At 40.3% G+C, this 13,825-nt stretch overlaps 2 protein-coding genes and 1 long non-coding RNA gene across 3 annotated transcripts; 1 reads left to right on the top strand and 2 right to left on the bottom strand.

Moving 5' to 3' along the window:
* Window positions 1–291: 291 nt before the first annotated feature.
* Window positions 292–8,133, bottom strand: sfxn2 (sideroflexin 2). Its single transcript, XM_058067561.2, has 12 exons — window positions 7,893–8,133; window positions 6,649–6,867; window positions 6,406–6,576; window positions 4,664–4,762; window positions 4,517–4,592; window positions 4,364–4,449; window positions 3,208–3,268; window positions 2,154–2,220; window positions 2,030–2,079; window positions 1,895–1,944; window positions 1,771–1,818; window positions 292–981 (listed from the first exon to the last, which is right to left on the bottom strand). Exons 2-12 carry the CDS (start codon window positions 6,804–6,806, stop codon window positions 882–884), a joined length of 966 nt encoding a protein of 321 aa, XP_057923544.1. The 5' UTR covers window positions 6,807–6,867; window positions 7,893–8,133; the 3' UTR covers window positions 292–881.
* Window positions 8,134–9,544: 1,411 nt separating this feature from the next.
* arl3b (ADP ribosylation factor like GTPase 3b) lies at window positions 9,545–12,444 on the top strand. The gene is made up of 6 exons (XM_058067563.2): window positions 9,545–9,636; window positions 10,096–10,239; window positions 10,328–10,444; window positions 10,511–10,561; window positions 11,506–11,691; window positions 11,763–12,444. Exons 1-6 carry the CDS (start codon window positions 9,634–9,636, stop codon window positions 11,808–11,810), a joined length of 549 nt encoding a protein of 182 aa, XP_057923546.1. The 5' UTR covers window positions 9,545–9,633; the 3' UTR covers window positions 11,811–12,444.
* Window positions 12,094–13,274, bottom strand: LOC131125735 (uncharacterized). Its single transcript, XR_009129058.2, has 2 exons — window positions 13,188–13,274; window positions 12,094–12,529 (listed from the first exon to the last, which is right to left on the bottom strand). It is a non-coding gene; the product is annotated as an uncharacterized LOC131125735 (long non-coding RNA).
* Between the last annotated feature and the right edge of the window lie 551 nt (window positions 13,275–13,825).

The following is a 13,825-nucleotide window of genomic DNA, read 5'->3' as shown; positions in this document are numbered from 1 at the left end:
AAATAGTATATTTAACCCACTCAATATTACATATTTTTTATAATTAAAAATATAATTATATTTTTAATTATAAAAAAATATATATATAAATTAAATTAAAAAATTAAAAATTATAAAAGTAATTTGAAAAAAAGTATATTTAACTTGCTCAATATTTCATATTTTTTATAATTACAAATATAATTATATATTTTTAAAATTTTACCCATTAAATATCTGGCACCAACTTTACATTATGTATTTGAATGAGTATGACGTGAATTTAACCAAAATATATACAGCACCAACATGAATTCCAACATTGTGTAGGTCTTTATTCCAGCTTATGCTGAAGATTATGGTGTGATTTTACTTCTGTGAGGTCAACTTTCAAGCGGAATCATGCAAAAAACCACTAACAACCATTGTAACCAGTGTAGCTCCCTCCTTTCCGCCACCAGAAGGCAGCATCCGCCCCCCCCCCATTCCTTGCACTGTTGCTCCCATATTTGACAAAGAGTGAGAGCAGTGTTGTTTGTCCACTCGGCCTTACTTTAACCATGCGTAGAGGTCAGCTTGGTGGGGGAGGTGGGCGGGGGGGAGCATCCCAGGAGTCTTGTTGTTGCCAAAGCAACGCTCTCGAAGGCACGTAACACTTGAGAAAAAAAAGGCCTCAGAACATGTTTTTGCTTAGTTCTACAGTGAGTCCTGTGATGAAGCAAAGAAATTTCCTGAGAATATATCATTTGGTTTGTGAAGGAAGAAAGAGGGGGAGAGGAATAATTCATTTTGAGAATCATAACAGGATCATAAAAAATACAAAGTTACTGTACTGTGGAAGCACCTCTTGAAATATAATCACTAGGAAAAAAGATAAATGGCATAAAAGTCCTGTTAAGGCCTCAGAGGCCTTTGTTGAAGTAGACGTGCTGCACGGCCTCGCCGTACTTGGACACAATGGAGTCACGAAGTTCCGGTTCCAGTTTTGACACGGCAATGGAGCTGCGAGGAGAACCAGGAGGAGGAGGAGAAAGGAGAGGGACAAAGTCAGAACATTTTTTTTCCATAGTTTAGGCGCTAAACTATTTGGGCAATAAGTACTTGCGCCCTCTGCTGGTTGCCGCTATGCTGGTATGATCAGAATATTTTTAAAAAATCAAATAATTAAAAAATATAATTACAATATCAAATAATAATTATTATAAATATAATATATTAAATATTATTATAATGATAATTATTAATTTGATTATTTAATTAAGTATTAATTAATTATCATTAATTAATTAATATAATAATAATCATCATCATTATTATTTATTAATAATTTTGTAATTACAAAATAAAACATGAACATCTACAGTACAGTTAAGTTGCATCCCAACACTAAATACTTAAATGCTACGGAACGTTTTTTTCCCATAGTTTAGGCGCTAAACTAGTTGGGCAATAAGTACTTGCGCCCTCTGCTGGTTGCCGCTATGCTGGTATGATCAGAATATTTTAAAAAAATCAAATTATAAAAAATATATAATTATACTAATAATTATAATATCAAATAATAATAATTATTAATATAATATATATTAAATATTATTATAAATATTAATTTAATTATTAATTATAATAAGTATTTAATTAGTATTAGTAAGTATTTAATCAATTATTATTAATTAATGTCAATAATTATTATTATTATTAATAATTTTGTAATTACAAAATAAAATATGAACATCTACAGTGCAGTTAAGTTGCAGCCCAACACTAAATACTAATGTTTTTTTTAATTACCATTTCTGTGGGAACAACGAGCAGGCCGCCGGCACCATGAAGACCAAACTGTGAAGAGAGTGGTGTTGATCCTTGACACTTCCGCATTCAAATCCCTTCTCATCCCGCCAGATGTTGTACTTACAAGACGCCCACCATCATCACTTGAATGGGCCCGTGGAGGTACGTGATTCTCTGGAAGGAAGAAGAGAAAAAGACATTTTCATGGGCTCTTGCTCCTCGGTGGGTTAAAAAAAAAAAAAAAAAAAAAGGTGCTAACCTGCATGAATTTGTATTTTTCCAGGCGCTGCATGATGATGGGGAGGATGACTGGAAAGGGAGGAGAGAAGTGAAGGCGGTAAAATAAAAGAGCCATTCATGAGACTTGTTTTCCCGATACGTACTCATTCCTGGTGCGGCCATGGTAATCCTGGAGATGACCACCTGGGTGATGCCTTTCACAGCCGCTTTCTACAATGATAAGAATTAGAAGCAGCGAGGAGGGTGTTTTTTTAAAATATATACAAAGTGGTGTGGAAGTGTTTGCCCCTTCCTGATTTCTTCTTTTTTACATAACAAACCCAAATCGTGAACGACAACACGACTGAACACTTTTTAAGTAAAACATTTTATTAAAAAGGGAGGAAAAACATGATTGCCGGTTGTTAAAACATAATTTTTAATAAATTCAGAACTATCCGTCTTGAAAAGGGTATAAAAGGCATTTCTCAAAAGCTTTAAGGACCCCAGCAAAACAGAGTGAGAGCCAAAACATGTAAAGAAGGGTGAACCTTCCCAGGAATGTCCAGCCATGTAAAATAACCCCAAGATCACCGTGGTGACTCACACAAGAGGTCACAAAAGGCCCCACAACACCATAAAACGGCCAGCTGTGGTTTTTCCAAGACCAAAAAAAAGAACACAGCTGAACAAAAAGAACATTAAGGCTGGTCTCCATTTTGCCAGAAAACATCTTAATGATCCTAAAGACCTTTGGGGAAATAGTCTTTGGTCTGACCAGCCAAAAGTCGAACCGTCTAGAAGGCGTGTGTCCCATTATATCTGGAATAAAGAACATCATGTAGCAGTAAAATATGGTGGTGGTAGTGTGGTCCATGTAGCTTTGGATTTTTTTCTCCCTTAATAATAATAATAATAATAATAAGAAGAATGTGAGTGTGAATGGTTGTTTGTCTATATGTGCCCTGTGATTGGCTGGCCACCAGTCAAGGGTGTACCCCGCCTCTCACCCGAAGACAGCTGGGATAGGCTCCAGCACCCCCTGCAACCCTCAAGAGGATAAGCGGTAGAAAATGAATGAATGAATAATAATAATAAGTTTCATTTGGTTGTGTTGTCATTGGTTAATATTTAAATGTTGGGTGTGAGAACAAATAAGAAACGAGGAAAGCAGCAAACACGACACGCTACCTGCTGTATCTTTCCAAAAGGCCTCACCTGTGAGTGGCCGAGTTTGTTCCCATTTTCATCGGTGACAGCGATGCCGTTGAGGATTTCCCTGGAGAAAAGAAAAACAAGGAATATTACAGTCCTTCTAAAGTTCCCCACATCTGTCAACCGTTCCAAATTAGACTCCCTTTTACAGAAACTGTGCTCAGATTTGCATAAAACAAGCTCATACTAACTGGGATGTGTTTGGGCCCAACAATTTATGTCAAAATAATTGAAAAAAATAGCTATGAGTGAAATCTTTGTTTCTTATACAAAGCAAAAAATAAAACCTATGTGCAATACCACGATGGTGCTCTAGGGGCAAACACACCATTCATTCATTTTCTTCTGCTTTTTCCTCACGAGGGTCGCAGGGGTGCTGGAGCCTATCCCAGCTGTCTTCGGGCGAGAGGCGGGGTACACCCTGGACTGGTCACATATAGACAAACAACCATTCACACTCACATTCATACCTATGGACAATTTGGAGTCGCTAATTAACCTAGCATGTTTTTGGAATGTGGGAGGAAACCGGAGTACCCGGAGAAAACCCACGCATGCACGGGGAGAACATGCAAACTCCACACAGAGATGGCCAAGGGTGGAATCGAACCCTGGTCCTCTTAGCTGCGAGGTCTACGCGCTCGTTTATCACAGTTAATTGGATCCAGACCCGACTGTGATTACTTAATTTCCATGAAGTAAGGCCCAGTATTAATAAAAGAAATATTTTTTGTAATTAAAGTAATGAAAACCTGCTTATAATCTCCGAAATATGGTCTTTAACATTATTAGAGCCCCCAGACATGAACTAGCAACCCTATAGTCACCCTGACAGTCCCATTACCCAATACAGTAGCTATAATCAAAGAAAACACGACATATTAGACATAAATAATGCCGACTCACACGTTGGCTGTTCCTTGTTTGTCTTGACAGCATACTTCCTGCGGTGGCGTTTGTCTCAATGTAGCTTTTAAAACACTCATATTACCCAATATTACAGACATAAGAGTAAATAAGACAGTTAAGATGTAAATAAAACGTGTCACGGTAAATGTGTTCCCCGAGTTCTGTTAGGCCAGCTTAGCTAATAGCGTGCTACATTGGATTGTGCACAAAGCGTACGATACAAAGCACAATGTTGTCTGCAAGGACTCACTGTTGCCTCATCATGGGAATGTTGACACAGTTGGCCGCTGCCACGGCCGCAAAGGGCACCCATCGGGCGACCAGAGGGGGGGCTCTCTGCAGGAGGGAGCGGAACACACCGGCGTGATTTGGATGAAGGCGGCCTTTGAGTGCGTGACGGTACCTTTGTGTAGAGGTTGAGCCCGACCGCCGTGGCTAAAGCCGTGCTGGTTGCCGTCACGTAGGCGACGCCGATCTGCCTGAGACACACAACATACACTTGATGATGACGATGATGACGATGATATGACAGCCAGACCCCCGTTCTTACTTGGGGGTGATGCTGGATGCAGCGTTGCGGTTGGTGTAGTTAACCAGCGCGTTGAAGGACTGGTTCACCCACTGCCAGAACACGACCGCTGGAACCGTCCTGAGAAGACAACATGCATCCTTTAACAAAAAGGCGCTCGTCGACACGTGCTTCTCCCGCCCCCTCACAGGAAGTTACCCAGCATTTGTATAGTAATTGTAAATTCAATATTTGTATTGAATTTGTATTTATTCTATGGCATCTTATAGCAAAAAGCCTCTGGACTGATGGTCGTTATAATAATGCAGAAGAATATATACCGTATTTTCTGGACTATAAGTTGCTCCAGAGTATAAGTCGCACAAAGCCAAAAATGCATAATTAGGTAGAAAAAAAACATACATAAGTTGCACTGGAGTATAACTCGCACAAGGCCAAAAATGCATAATTAGGTAGAAAAAAAACATACATAAGTTGCACTGGAATATAAGTCGCAGAAGGCCAAAAATGCATAATTAGGTAGAAAAAAAAACCATACATAAGTCTTACTGGAGTGTTAGTCGCACAAGGCCAGAAATACATACTTAGGTAGAAAAAAAACATACATAAATTGCACTGGAGTATTAGTCCCACAAGGCCAAAAATGCATAATTAGGTAGAAAAAAAACATACATAAGTCGCACTGCAGTATAAGTCGCACAAGGCCAAAAATACATAATTAGGTAGAAAAAACCATACATAAGTTGCACTGCAGTGTAAGTCGCACAAGGCCATAAATGCATAATTAGGTAGAAAAAAACATACATAAGTTGCACTGCAGTGTAAGTCGCACAAGGCCAAAAATGCATAATTAGGTAGAAAAAAACATACATAAGTCTTACTGGAGTATTAGTCGCACAAGGCCAAAAATGCATAATTAGGTAGAAAAAACATACATAAGTCTTACTGGAGTATAAGTCGCACAAGGCCAAAAATGCATAATTAGGTAGAAAAAAAAACATACATAAGTTACACAAGGCCAAAAATGCATAATTAGGTAGAAAAAAAACATACATAAGTCTTACTGGAGTATTAGTCGCACAAGGCCAAAAATGCATAATTAGTAGAAAAAAAACATATATAAGTCGCACTGGAGTATAAGTCGCACAAGGCCAAAAATGCATAATTAGGTAGAAAAAAACATACATAAGTCGCACTGGAGTATTAGTCGCACAAGGCCAAAAATGCATAATAAGGTAGAAAAAAAACATACATAAGTCGCACTGCAGTATAAGTCGCACAAGGCCAAAAATACATAATTAGGTAGAAAAAAACCATACATAAGTCGCACTGGAGTATAAGTCGCACAAGGCCAAAAATGCATAGTTAGGTAGAAAAAAAATACACATAAGTCGCACCTGAATATAAGTCGCACAAGGTCGAAAATGCATAATTAGGTAGAGAAAAAAAAACATACATAAGTCGCACTGGAGTATCAGTCGCATTTTTTGCGGGTAATTTATTTGAAGTACTTGACCAAAACCGACATTACGTCCTCTTGGAAGGCAAGTTCTAACAATAAAAGAATATAGAATGAATAGATGTAAGATATGCTAACACATGGTTATTCAGCTACACGAAAAATAAAAGTTGCAGGAACAGCCAACTTATGAAAAAAAGTGTGACTTATAGTCCGGAAAATACGGTAATAGTATTATTATTTTGCACATTTGGGTCCTGAACTGAAATAGTTTGGGTACAAAGTGACATTTTCCTTGCGGTACCTGTAGAACTGGAGCATGGCGCCAGTGATGGCCATGCCTCCTGGCACCTGGAAGGACATACGTCCGATGAGGTTCATGCGGTCCCCCGTGTCGGGGTGGAAGGCGGAGTCATAAAGCTTCTTGGCATAGTGAAGCTGTTCTTCAGTGGTACCTGGCGGAACAGAACCCGCCCTGAAACGCAGAACGAGCACCTGAACACACCATCACGTACGATTACGCAATATTTTGTTCTCCCGTTCTTACCTGCAGCTCTCCACTAAGGCTTTGGCCTCGTCGAGGCGCGAGTCAGGCAAGAGCGCCGTCCGCCAGTCGGTGACGTTGAAGAAGTGCTTCAGCCGGCCCGTGAACGTGGACTGGTCCCATCGCGGTGCGTCAATGTCGAACGTCGAGCTCAGCGCCATGGCGGTTCCTGGCAGGCATTCACGGGTGGCAGGTTAATGCACGGCGGCTGGCTTTGCGCACCTGAGAAGAGGAGAAACACAAAACAATACTACTCAGTATTGTAGTATTGATGCACATTATTAGTACTTGGATGGTGTAAAGTCTACACAAGCTACATTTTGCGCTCTTACAGAAATCATTGACCTGCTCGAGGTGAAAGGTTCTGCAGCCGTGTCCCCATACCCAACCCCAAACGGCCCGAGTCCTGCGTCTACACAACTTCACCCCGCGGCTAATTATTCACATCCAACAGTAAACTGACAGCAGCTGTTTTTGCAGGGTTTTAGAAGAGAATGTGCAACTCAGCCCGGACTGAACTGGATTGTTCTGGATTTGTTTGGTTTGAATGTGAAACCTGCAAGAGGCAAAAGTCACTATCACATCTAAGATATGACATAACACTGAGTTTTAGCAACTTGCCCGGAAGCGATATGGCCCACAGGACATTCCCTTTGCAGAAAGTAGGTCATTTGAGACAGTGGATTTAAGTAGGACCTGCTAAGGCCTGCAAAATTATTTTTGCATACAAAAAAAACGGATTTAAGTAATTTTTGCTGGCATGCCTACAAACTAAAGCATAGCTAAAGAAGTTGCAACTAGTTGACACTCCTTTAGGTCTCATTAATGCACACAAATTCAACCATAAATGAGTATGGAATATTATTTACAGCACTAAATACAAAGCTGAATAAAGAGGGAAATGTTTGTGACAAAAGAAGCACCTCAAGTGAGGCTTGACAAACTGGCTCTACAGGCCGGAGACCATTTAGATGAGCTGCACTTTACTCAGAACTGTTTTTGCAGCCTTCACCCCGGTTAGCGTACATTTTATTGCATTCTCAGACAACCCTAGATGTGGTTCAAGTGCATTTGAGAGTCTTATGAATGGGAATGAGAGAACATGTCAGTGGAGTGATGCAACTTAGTGTGTCGTGTTACTCGGGCGCCATGCCGTCAAACCCTAAGCGACGAAGCAAAGAAAAACAGCGACAACAAACAACGGGGAATTCACAATTACGGTATCTGACTGAAGACGCAATGCTCACCTTTTTTACGTAGAACCGTCCACCGCCTATGAAGAGAATCTGGCAGGTAATCAAACGCGCTCTTGGTGGCAATAGTGGAGACATGTGCACGTGGCAAGCTCTCCGCCAATGGCGTGCCGGGGCAGCTCCCCCGTGACGCGCAGGTCGAGCCGGTCCTAAAGCCCGCCCTTTTCCCATAACAACTGTTTTGCTAGTAGCTACGAGCTAACTTGTACGATACATCGACTTAACTACACGCTTTTTCTCAACGTGGCACAAACTAGTTAACAAATATATATACAAACATATTTTAGTAAGACATGCATATAAATGACTTACTTAGCTACAGCAGGGCAGTGCGTTTTCGTCCTATTTTTCTTCGGGTCTTATTAACAGTTGTCAGTAAGCGAATCAGCTCACTGCTGCCACCTGTGGATTGGAGTAGGTATAACTGATCTTCACTGGACTCTTTTCTTACTGCTTTGCATAGAGACTTGTCTTATTATAAACCTCTAGACAGCTGGGATAGGCTCCATGGAAATGGGAAATTAAGGAAAGGATGCAAAAAAAAAAAGTCTTAAGGACACATGTGTCAAGCCAAACAGGAAGTCAGACATTTTTATCTGAAGGAGCCACTTTGGGCAAAAACTATGGGTCATACCATTACCTTTGACGAACTTAGGGACTTTGACCAAATGAAAATCTCAGATATTGGACGGTTGGATGATGATATTGTATATTGTGAACTAATTTAGCCTGCGCCAGAGGATGTGGGCGGTGCATGGCGGCAAACTTTGATGGTCAATCTGATGATTGGCCACAAAACTGTTTTTTTAACTTTTCATATTTTCTTCAGTGTTTGTGCAGACCTGCCAACATGTATTTGTGGTACTCAGCATCGCTTCACTGCTCTCCATTCTGTAGCGATTCTCTGTTTTTTTATGTACAGTACAGATAAATAAATACTGTAAATATTATCCTTTTCTCAAAAAAAATTTTTGCCCCCCCAATGGAAGCATGACAGAAAATAACTGAAAACCACCGCAATAATGGAACGTTGTTCATGTCTAGTGGCCAGAATACTACAATTGCCTTTGTCTTTCAATAATGAATTTTTTATGAGAAAAAAACCCACTGCAATAATCGAGACGTGATATTGCGAGGGAACGACTGTCACCTACTGTGTTTAAATGTTACCATCTTCTAATCGGGAAAGGGAAACAATGTGAATGTGAAAGAACGTATAACAGTTAATAGGGATAAAAAAATCTACAAAATAAAAATAAAAATAAAAATAAAAATAAAAATAAAAATAAAAATAAAAATAAAAATAAAAATAAAAATAAAAATTAAATATATAATATAATATAATATAATATAATATAATATAATATAATATAATATAATATAATATAATATAATATAATATAATATAATATAATATAATATAATATAATAGGAAAAAGCGGTAGAAAATGAATAATATAATATAATATAATAATATGACTAATAATAAATGACTAATAATGACTCATATATAAATACAATGACGTAGAGTAAATAAAATACAAATAAATTGTCTGTAATTGAAATGTAAAGCAGCCAGTGTAATAGCAAAACAGCTAAACAAATAACATAAATGGACTACACTAAAAATACCCACCCCCCCTACTCCCCCTCCCTGCGTGCGTGACCGTGCGTATGACGTCATCACCCTTAGTAACCCTCCGCGGCTGGCGTCTCCACGACACAAGACAACAAGATGGTGAGTCTTTTTTTTTTAACCATTCGCCCTCATACAAAGCGGCTAATCTAAGCTAACTGTCGCTGCGGTAAAAGTAAACGGTGTACATTTCATACCCAGAGCCCGCGAACGCGAAGCCGGGCTTTGTTTGTGGAGAAAAGCGGGCTGCCTTCTTGTTAGGTTCCGTTGTCAGGGTAGATTAGCTTAGCTTAGTTTAGCTGAGCTAGCTTCCGTTGATGCGACTTGCCGCCGTTATCCGAGCCAGCACGTCTTAGAACTTCTTTTAATGACATGAAGTGAATTACATTGAACGTCAAATTGAATGTCAGCCATTAGATATCGGCTAAATATGTACGTAAGGGTGAATTAGAAATGCTACATGCATGGTTGTATGGATGGAGCATGCACTGAGCACAACAATGGCAGCTCTCAATAAGAACAGTGATGTGACATGTTGGGTTTTTTTTTGTTTGTGTGCAGGGATTGCTGTCAATCCTCCGCAAGCTGAAGAGCACACCTGACCAGGAGGTGCGGATACTGCTGCTGGGGCTGGACAACGGCGGCAAGACCACCCTGCTGAAGCAGCTGGCCTCCGAGGACATCAGCCACATCACCCCCACCCAGGTGCAACAGGAAGAAGGCGATTCTTGACAGGATGTGTATAGCGGGGTTCACGTGATTGACGCATACTTTTGCACGTGTTCTCCTCAAGGGGTTCAACATCAAGAGCGTCCAGTCTCAGGGCTTCAAGCTCAACGTTTGGGACATCGGGGGTCAGAGGAAGATCAGGCCGTACTGGAGGAACTACTTTGAAAACACTGACATGCTCGTAAGTGATGTTTGAACCCTAACGTGCTTCATTAAACTTATTTTTTTTTTACTGTTTTAATTGCAGATTTATGTCATCGACAGCGCCGACAGGAAGAGGTTTGAGGAGACGGGTCAGGTAAGTCAACCCCGATGAAGCGGCGTTATTCGCATATCACTAACGTGACAAAACATGCCCACATGGAGCCACGCCCACAAAACATGCTTCCTATTTAGTTACACCGATAGTTTTGGTCTTTTTGTGTTTACATTTTTGGGCGTCTGGAATGTATGAATCGGATTGACATTATTTTATATGGAAAGTTTGCTTTGGTTAGAGTCCGTTGTGGTTTAAGTTGCACCATCTGGAACAGATTAATGATGTTAACCAAGGCACCACTGTTTTATGTATCAAAAAGAAAAGTCAATTAATTGATGGATAAATCGATTTTAATGCCCCTTAAGGGAATTGTGGGCTAAATATAACGCAGTACTTGCTGCCACCAGCAGAGGCACTGTTCATGCTCAGCCTCAAGAACAGGGGTCTCAAACTCAATTTACCTGAGGGCCACTGGAGCTAGGGTCTGGGCAAGGCTGGGCCGCATCAGGTTTTCCAAAAAAAAAAAAAATGCATTTATTAAAAACAGAAAAATATACTATACAAATATACAATTTATTTACAACATACTGTGCAACTGCAGGGTCTTGAGACACATGCTAACTCGCAAACTAGAGAGCTAGCGACCTAAACGGTAGCCTTCAAGTTATTTCCTTTAAACTTACATAGCCAAAAACTTACCACTTCCACACGGATAGGGAGGATAACTATTAACAGTTATTTAAACTTTAACATGAACATTAATCAAACGTAATAATTTTTTCTGGGTACATGATACCATACAGCATCCATATCAAACTTGCGCGGGCCGCACTAACATTAAACTTTCATATCAAGGCGGGGGCCTCAAACTAGTGTCCCGCGGGCCGCGTGTTTGAGACCCCTGCTCAAGAATTTGTACATACACACGAAAAAAACCCAATTTGCTTAATCGATGAGTAAAAGATTCAGTGATGGTTTTCCAGGAACTGGCCGAGTTATTGGACGAGCAGAAGCTAAGCGGCGTCCCCGTGCTCATCTTCGCTAACAAGCAGGACCTGCTGACAGCCGCCCCCGCCGCCGAGATCGCCGAGGGCCTCAACCTGCACACCATCCGCGACCGTATCTGGCAAATCCAGTCCTGCTCCGCCCTCACCGGCGAGGGCATCCAGGTAGCGTTTACTACTCGCCACGCTACGTTCCGTGCTGTACTATTCGTTCATCGTCTCCCCTCTCCCTACAGGAGGGCATGAATTGGGTGTGCAAGAGCGTCAACTCCAAGAAAAAGTAGCTTTTTTTTTTTCTTCCTCTTTTTAGCTGAACGGCGGCAGCAGCAGCAGCAGCACACGACAACATCAACACACACACACACACACCCTTCTGAGCCTTAATACAACGGGATAAACTTGTGAATGTACACACACTACTAATCCAACATGGAGTTTTTAAGCTAACAGCTACATCTCCCGGGTGTTTTTACGCTGGTTTTCATCACGCCATCGCCATCATGGACTCTCCTAACGTACCAGCAGCACTAACTCTTTGGAATCCCACTATGATGAGGTCAAAGTGTGTTGTTGTTTAAAAAAAAAAAAAACAAGGCTCTGCTTGAAGTGAGGTATATTTTTGTAAGTGTGTTATTTATGATAGAGCGCTTTCACACACCCTCGCCCCTTAACAGTTATACTGTACATGTTATGTATAAATGATCGATTAGAGGAATGGCATTTTTAATCCACTGTAAATAGCGTTAGCCTGCTGTGCTTTCATTGTGACACACCATGCACATTTTTGGAATATTTGCATATCTTAAGGTTAATGTTTTTGTTTTCTTTTGATATTCTCCATAGTCATCTGTCCAGACCTGAAGGTACAGTATGTGAATAAAAAACCCAAGCAGAATGGAACGTTTGCAGCGTTTTAATGCTCACCGGCGGGTGGGAGCAGGTGTCAGCGGCAGCCCCCGCGTCAAGAGGCCTCTGTGGGCGACAGCTGCCCGTCCAGAGTTCACTAGAAGCGAGGAAAGACGAGCACAAAATGTATCAAAATCCATGCCGTGCTTTTGTTTCACATAGTGCAGGTCATATGTAGACTAGAGTGTGGGAAGGGCCCTTCATCCGCCTCATTTTTCGGGAACAAGGATTCCCTTTGTGTCGGCCTCACGCACTCCTTAGCATGCTAATAAATGCTGGGACAAGATAGCTGCTCGAAGCTTAGCTATAGGCTAGCAGTTCGCTGCTAGGCTAGCATGTTGCTAATAGTGTTAAAATGTCATTTTCTATTATAAAAAGTACATTAAAAAACGAGTCCATAATGGGTTAAAACCAATCTGACTTAATTCAGTCAAAAATAGTTTTTTTACACTATAATGTTTATGTATTATCGTGCTGCAGATATGTACTAGCATGTTGCTAACACACTCAAAATGGTCCATAAATGGATCGATTATATTACTAAAAATAATCTAAGAATTATAATATACAATAATATAAAATAATACATAATAACATTATTGATCCTGATTTCATTCTTAACTCAAGGTGACAGGTTTTTATTGTATTTTACATTATAGTGTAGCAGTTATGTACTAGCATTGTGCTAATGTTCCTACATAAACAATTCAAAAGTGTCCATAAATTGATCAAAATAAATAATTTGATTTGCTCACTCATTGATTGGGGCGCTGCCAGAAGACTCCATGGAAGGTGCAGCAGCGTAACAAAATAAAAAATAATAAAATAAGTCAAAAACCTGCTAAGCTAACGCGTTATGTCAAAGACAATAGACATTTTTTTCAGTTCCTACAGTGAGGCAGAGTAAAGAGAAAATTCAAAATATACTGCGGGAAATCATTGTTTGGGGAAGTGGGTTGGTGCACCCCCAATTATCTAACTCTAAAAACTATTAAAATAGAAACAAACTAAAACCTTTACCATTTTAGATTAAAAAAAACTGTGAGTGTAATACTACTCTTCGCCTCAAGGGGCAACAGAGAACCCTGTGTTTCCCCCTTCACCTGAGACAACAAACATGGCTGACCAAGTCAAGCAACCCGTTAACGTCAATAAAAGATGTCCTACCACACCCGCAATCATTTCCTTTATGGCTGTCAGGTAGAGAATAATACACACTTGAGTCGTGGGCGGCGACCATATTATCTCCACGTCCTCCATTCCATCAAGCAGCTGCACAACATCTGTGTGCAAATGCGTGGGAGAATGTCAAGAGAGTGGAAAAAAGTGGTGTGTGCCGTAGAGAGGGGAAAATGTTTCTGGGTGGGGACATAGGTGGGAGTAAGAGAAGGGT

Source organism: Doryrhamphus excisus, linkage group LG6 (genome assembly GCF_037039965.1).
Source record: "Doryrhamphus excisus strain RoL-2023G ecotype Guam linkage group LG6, RoL_Dexc_Guam_v1.1, whole genome shotgun sequence".
NCBI classification, from domain to species: Eukaryota; Metazoa; Chordata; class Actinopteri; order Syngnathiformes; family Syngnathidae; genus Doryrhamphus; species Doryrhamphus excisus.
Note: the sequence above shows the minus strand (reverse complement) of the source record. Positions and strands in the feature narration are given on the sequence as shown.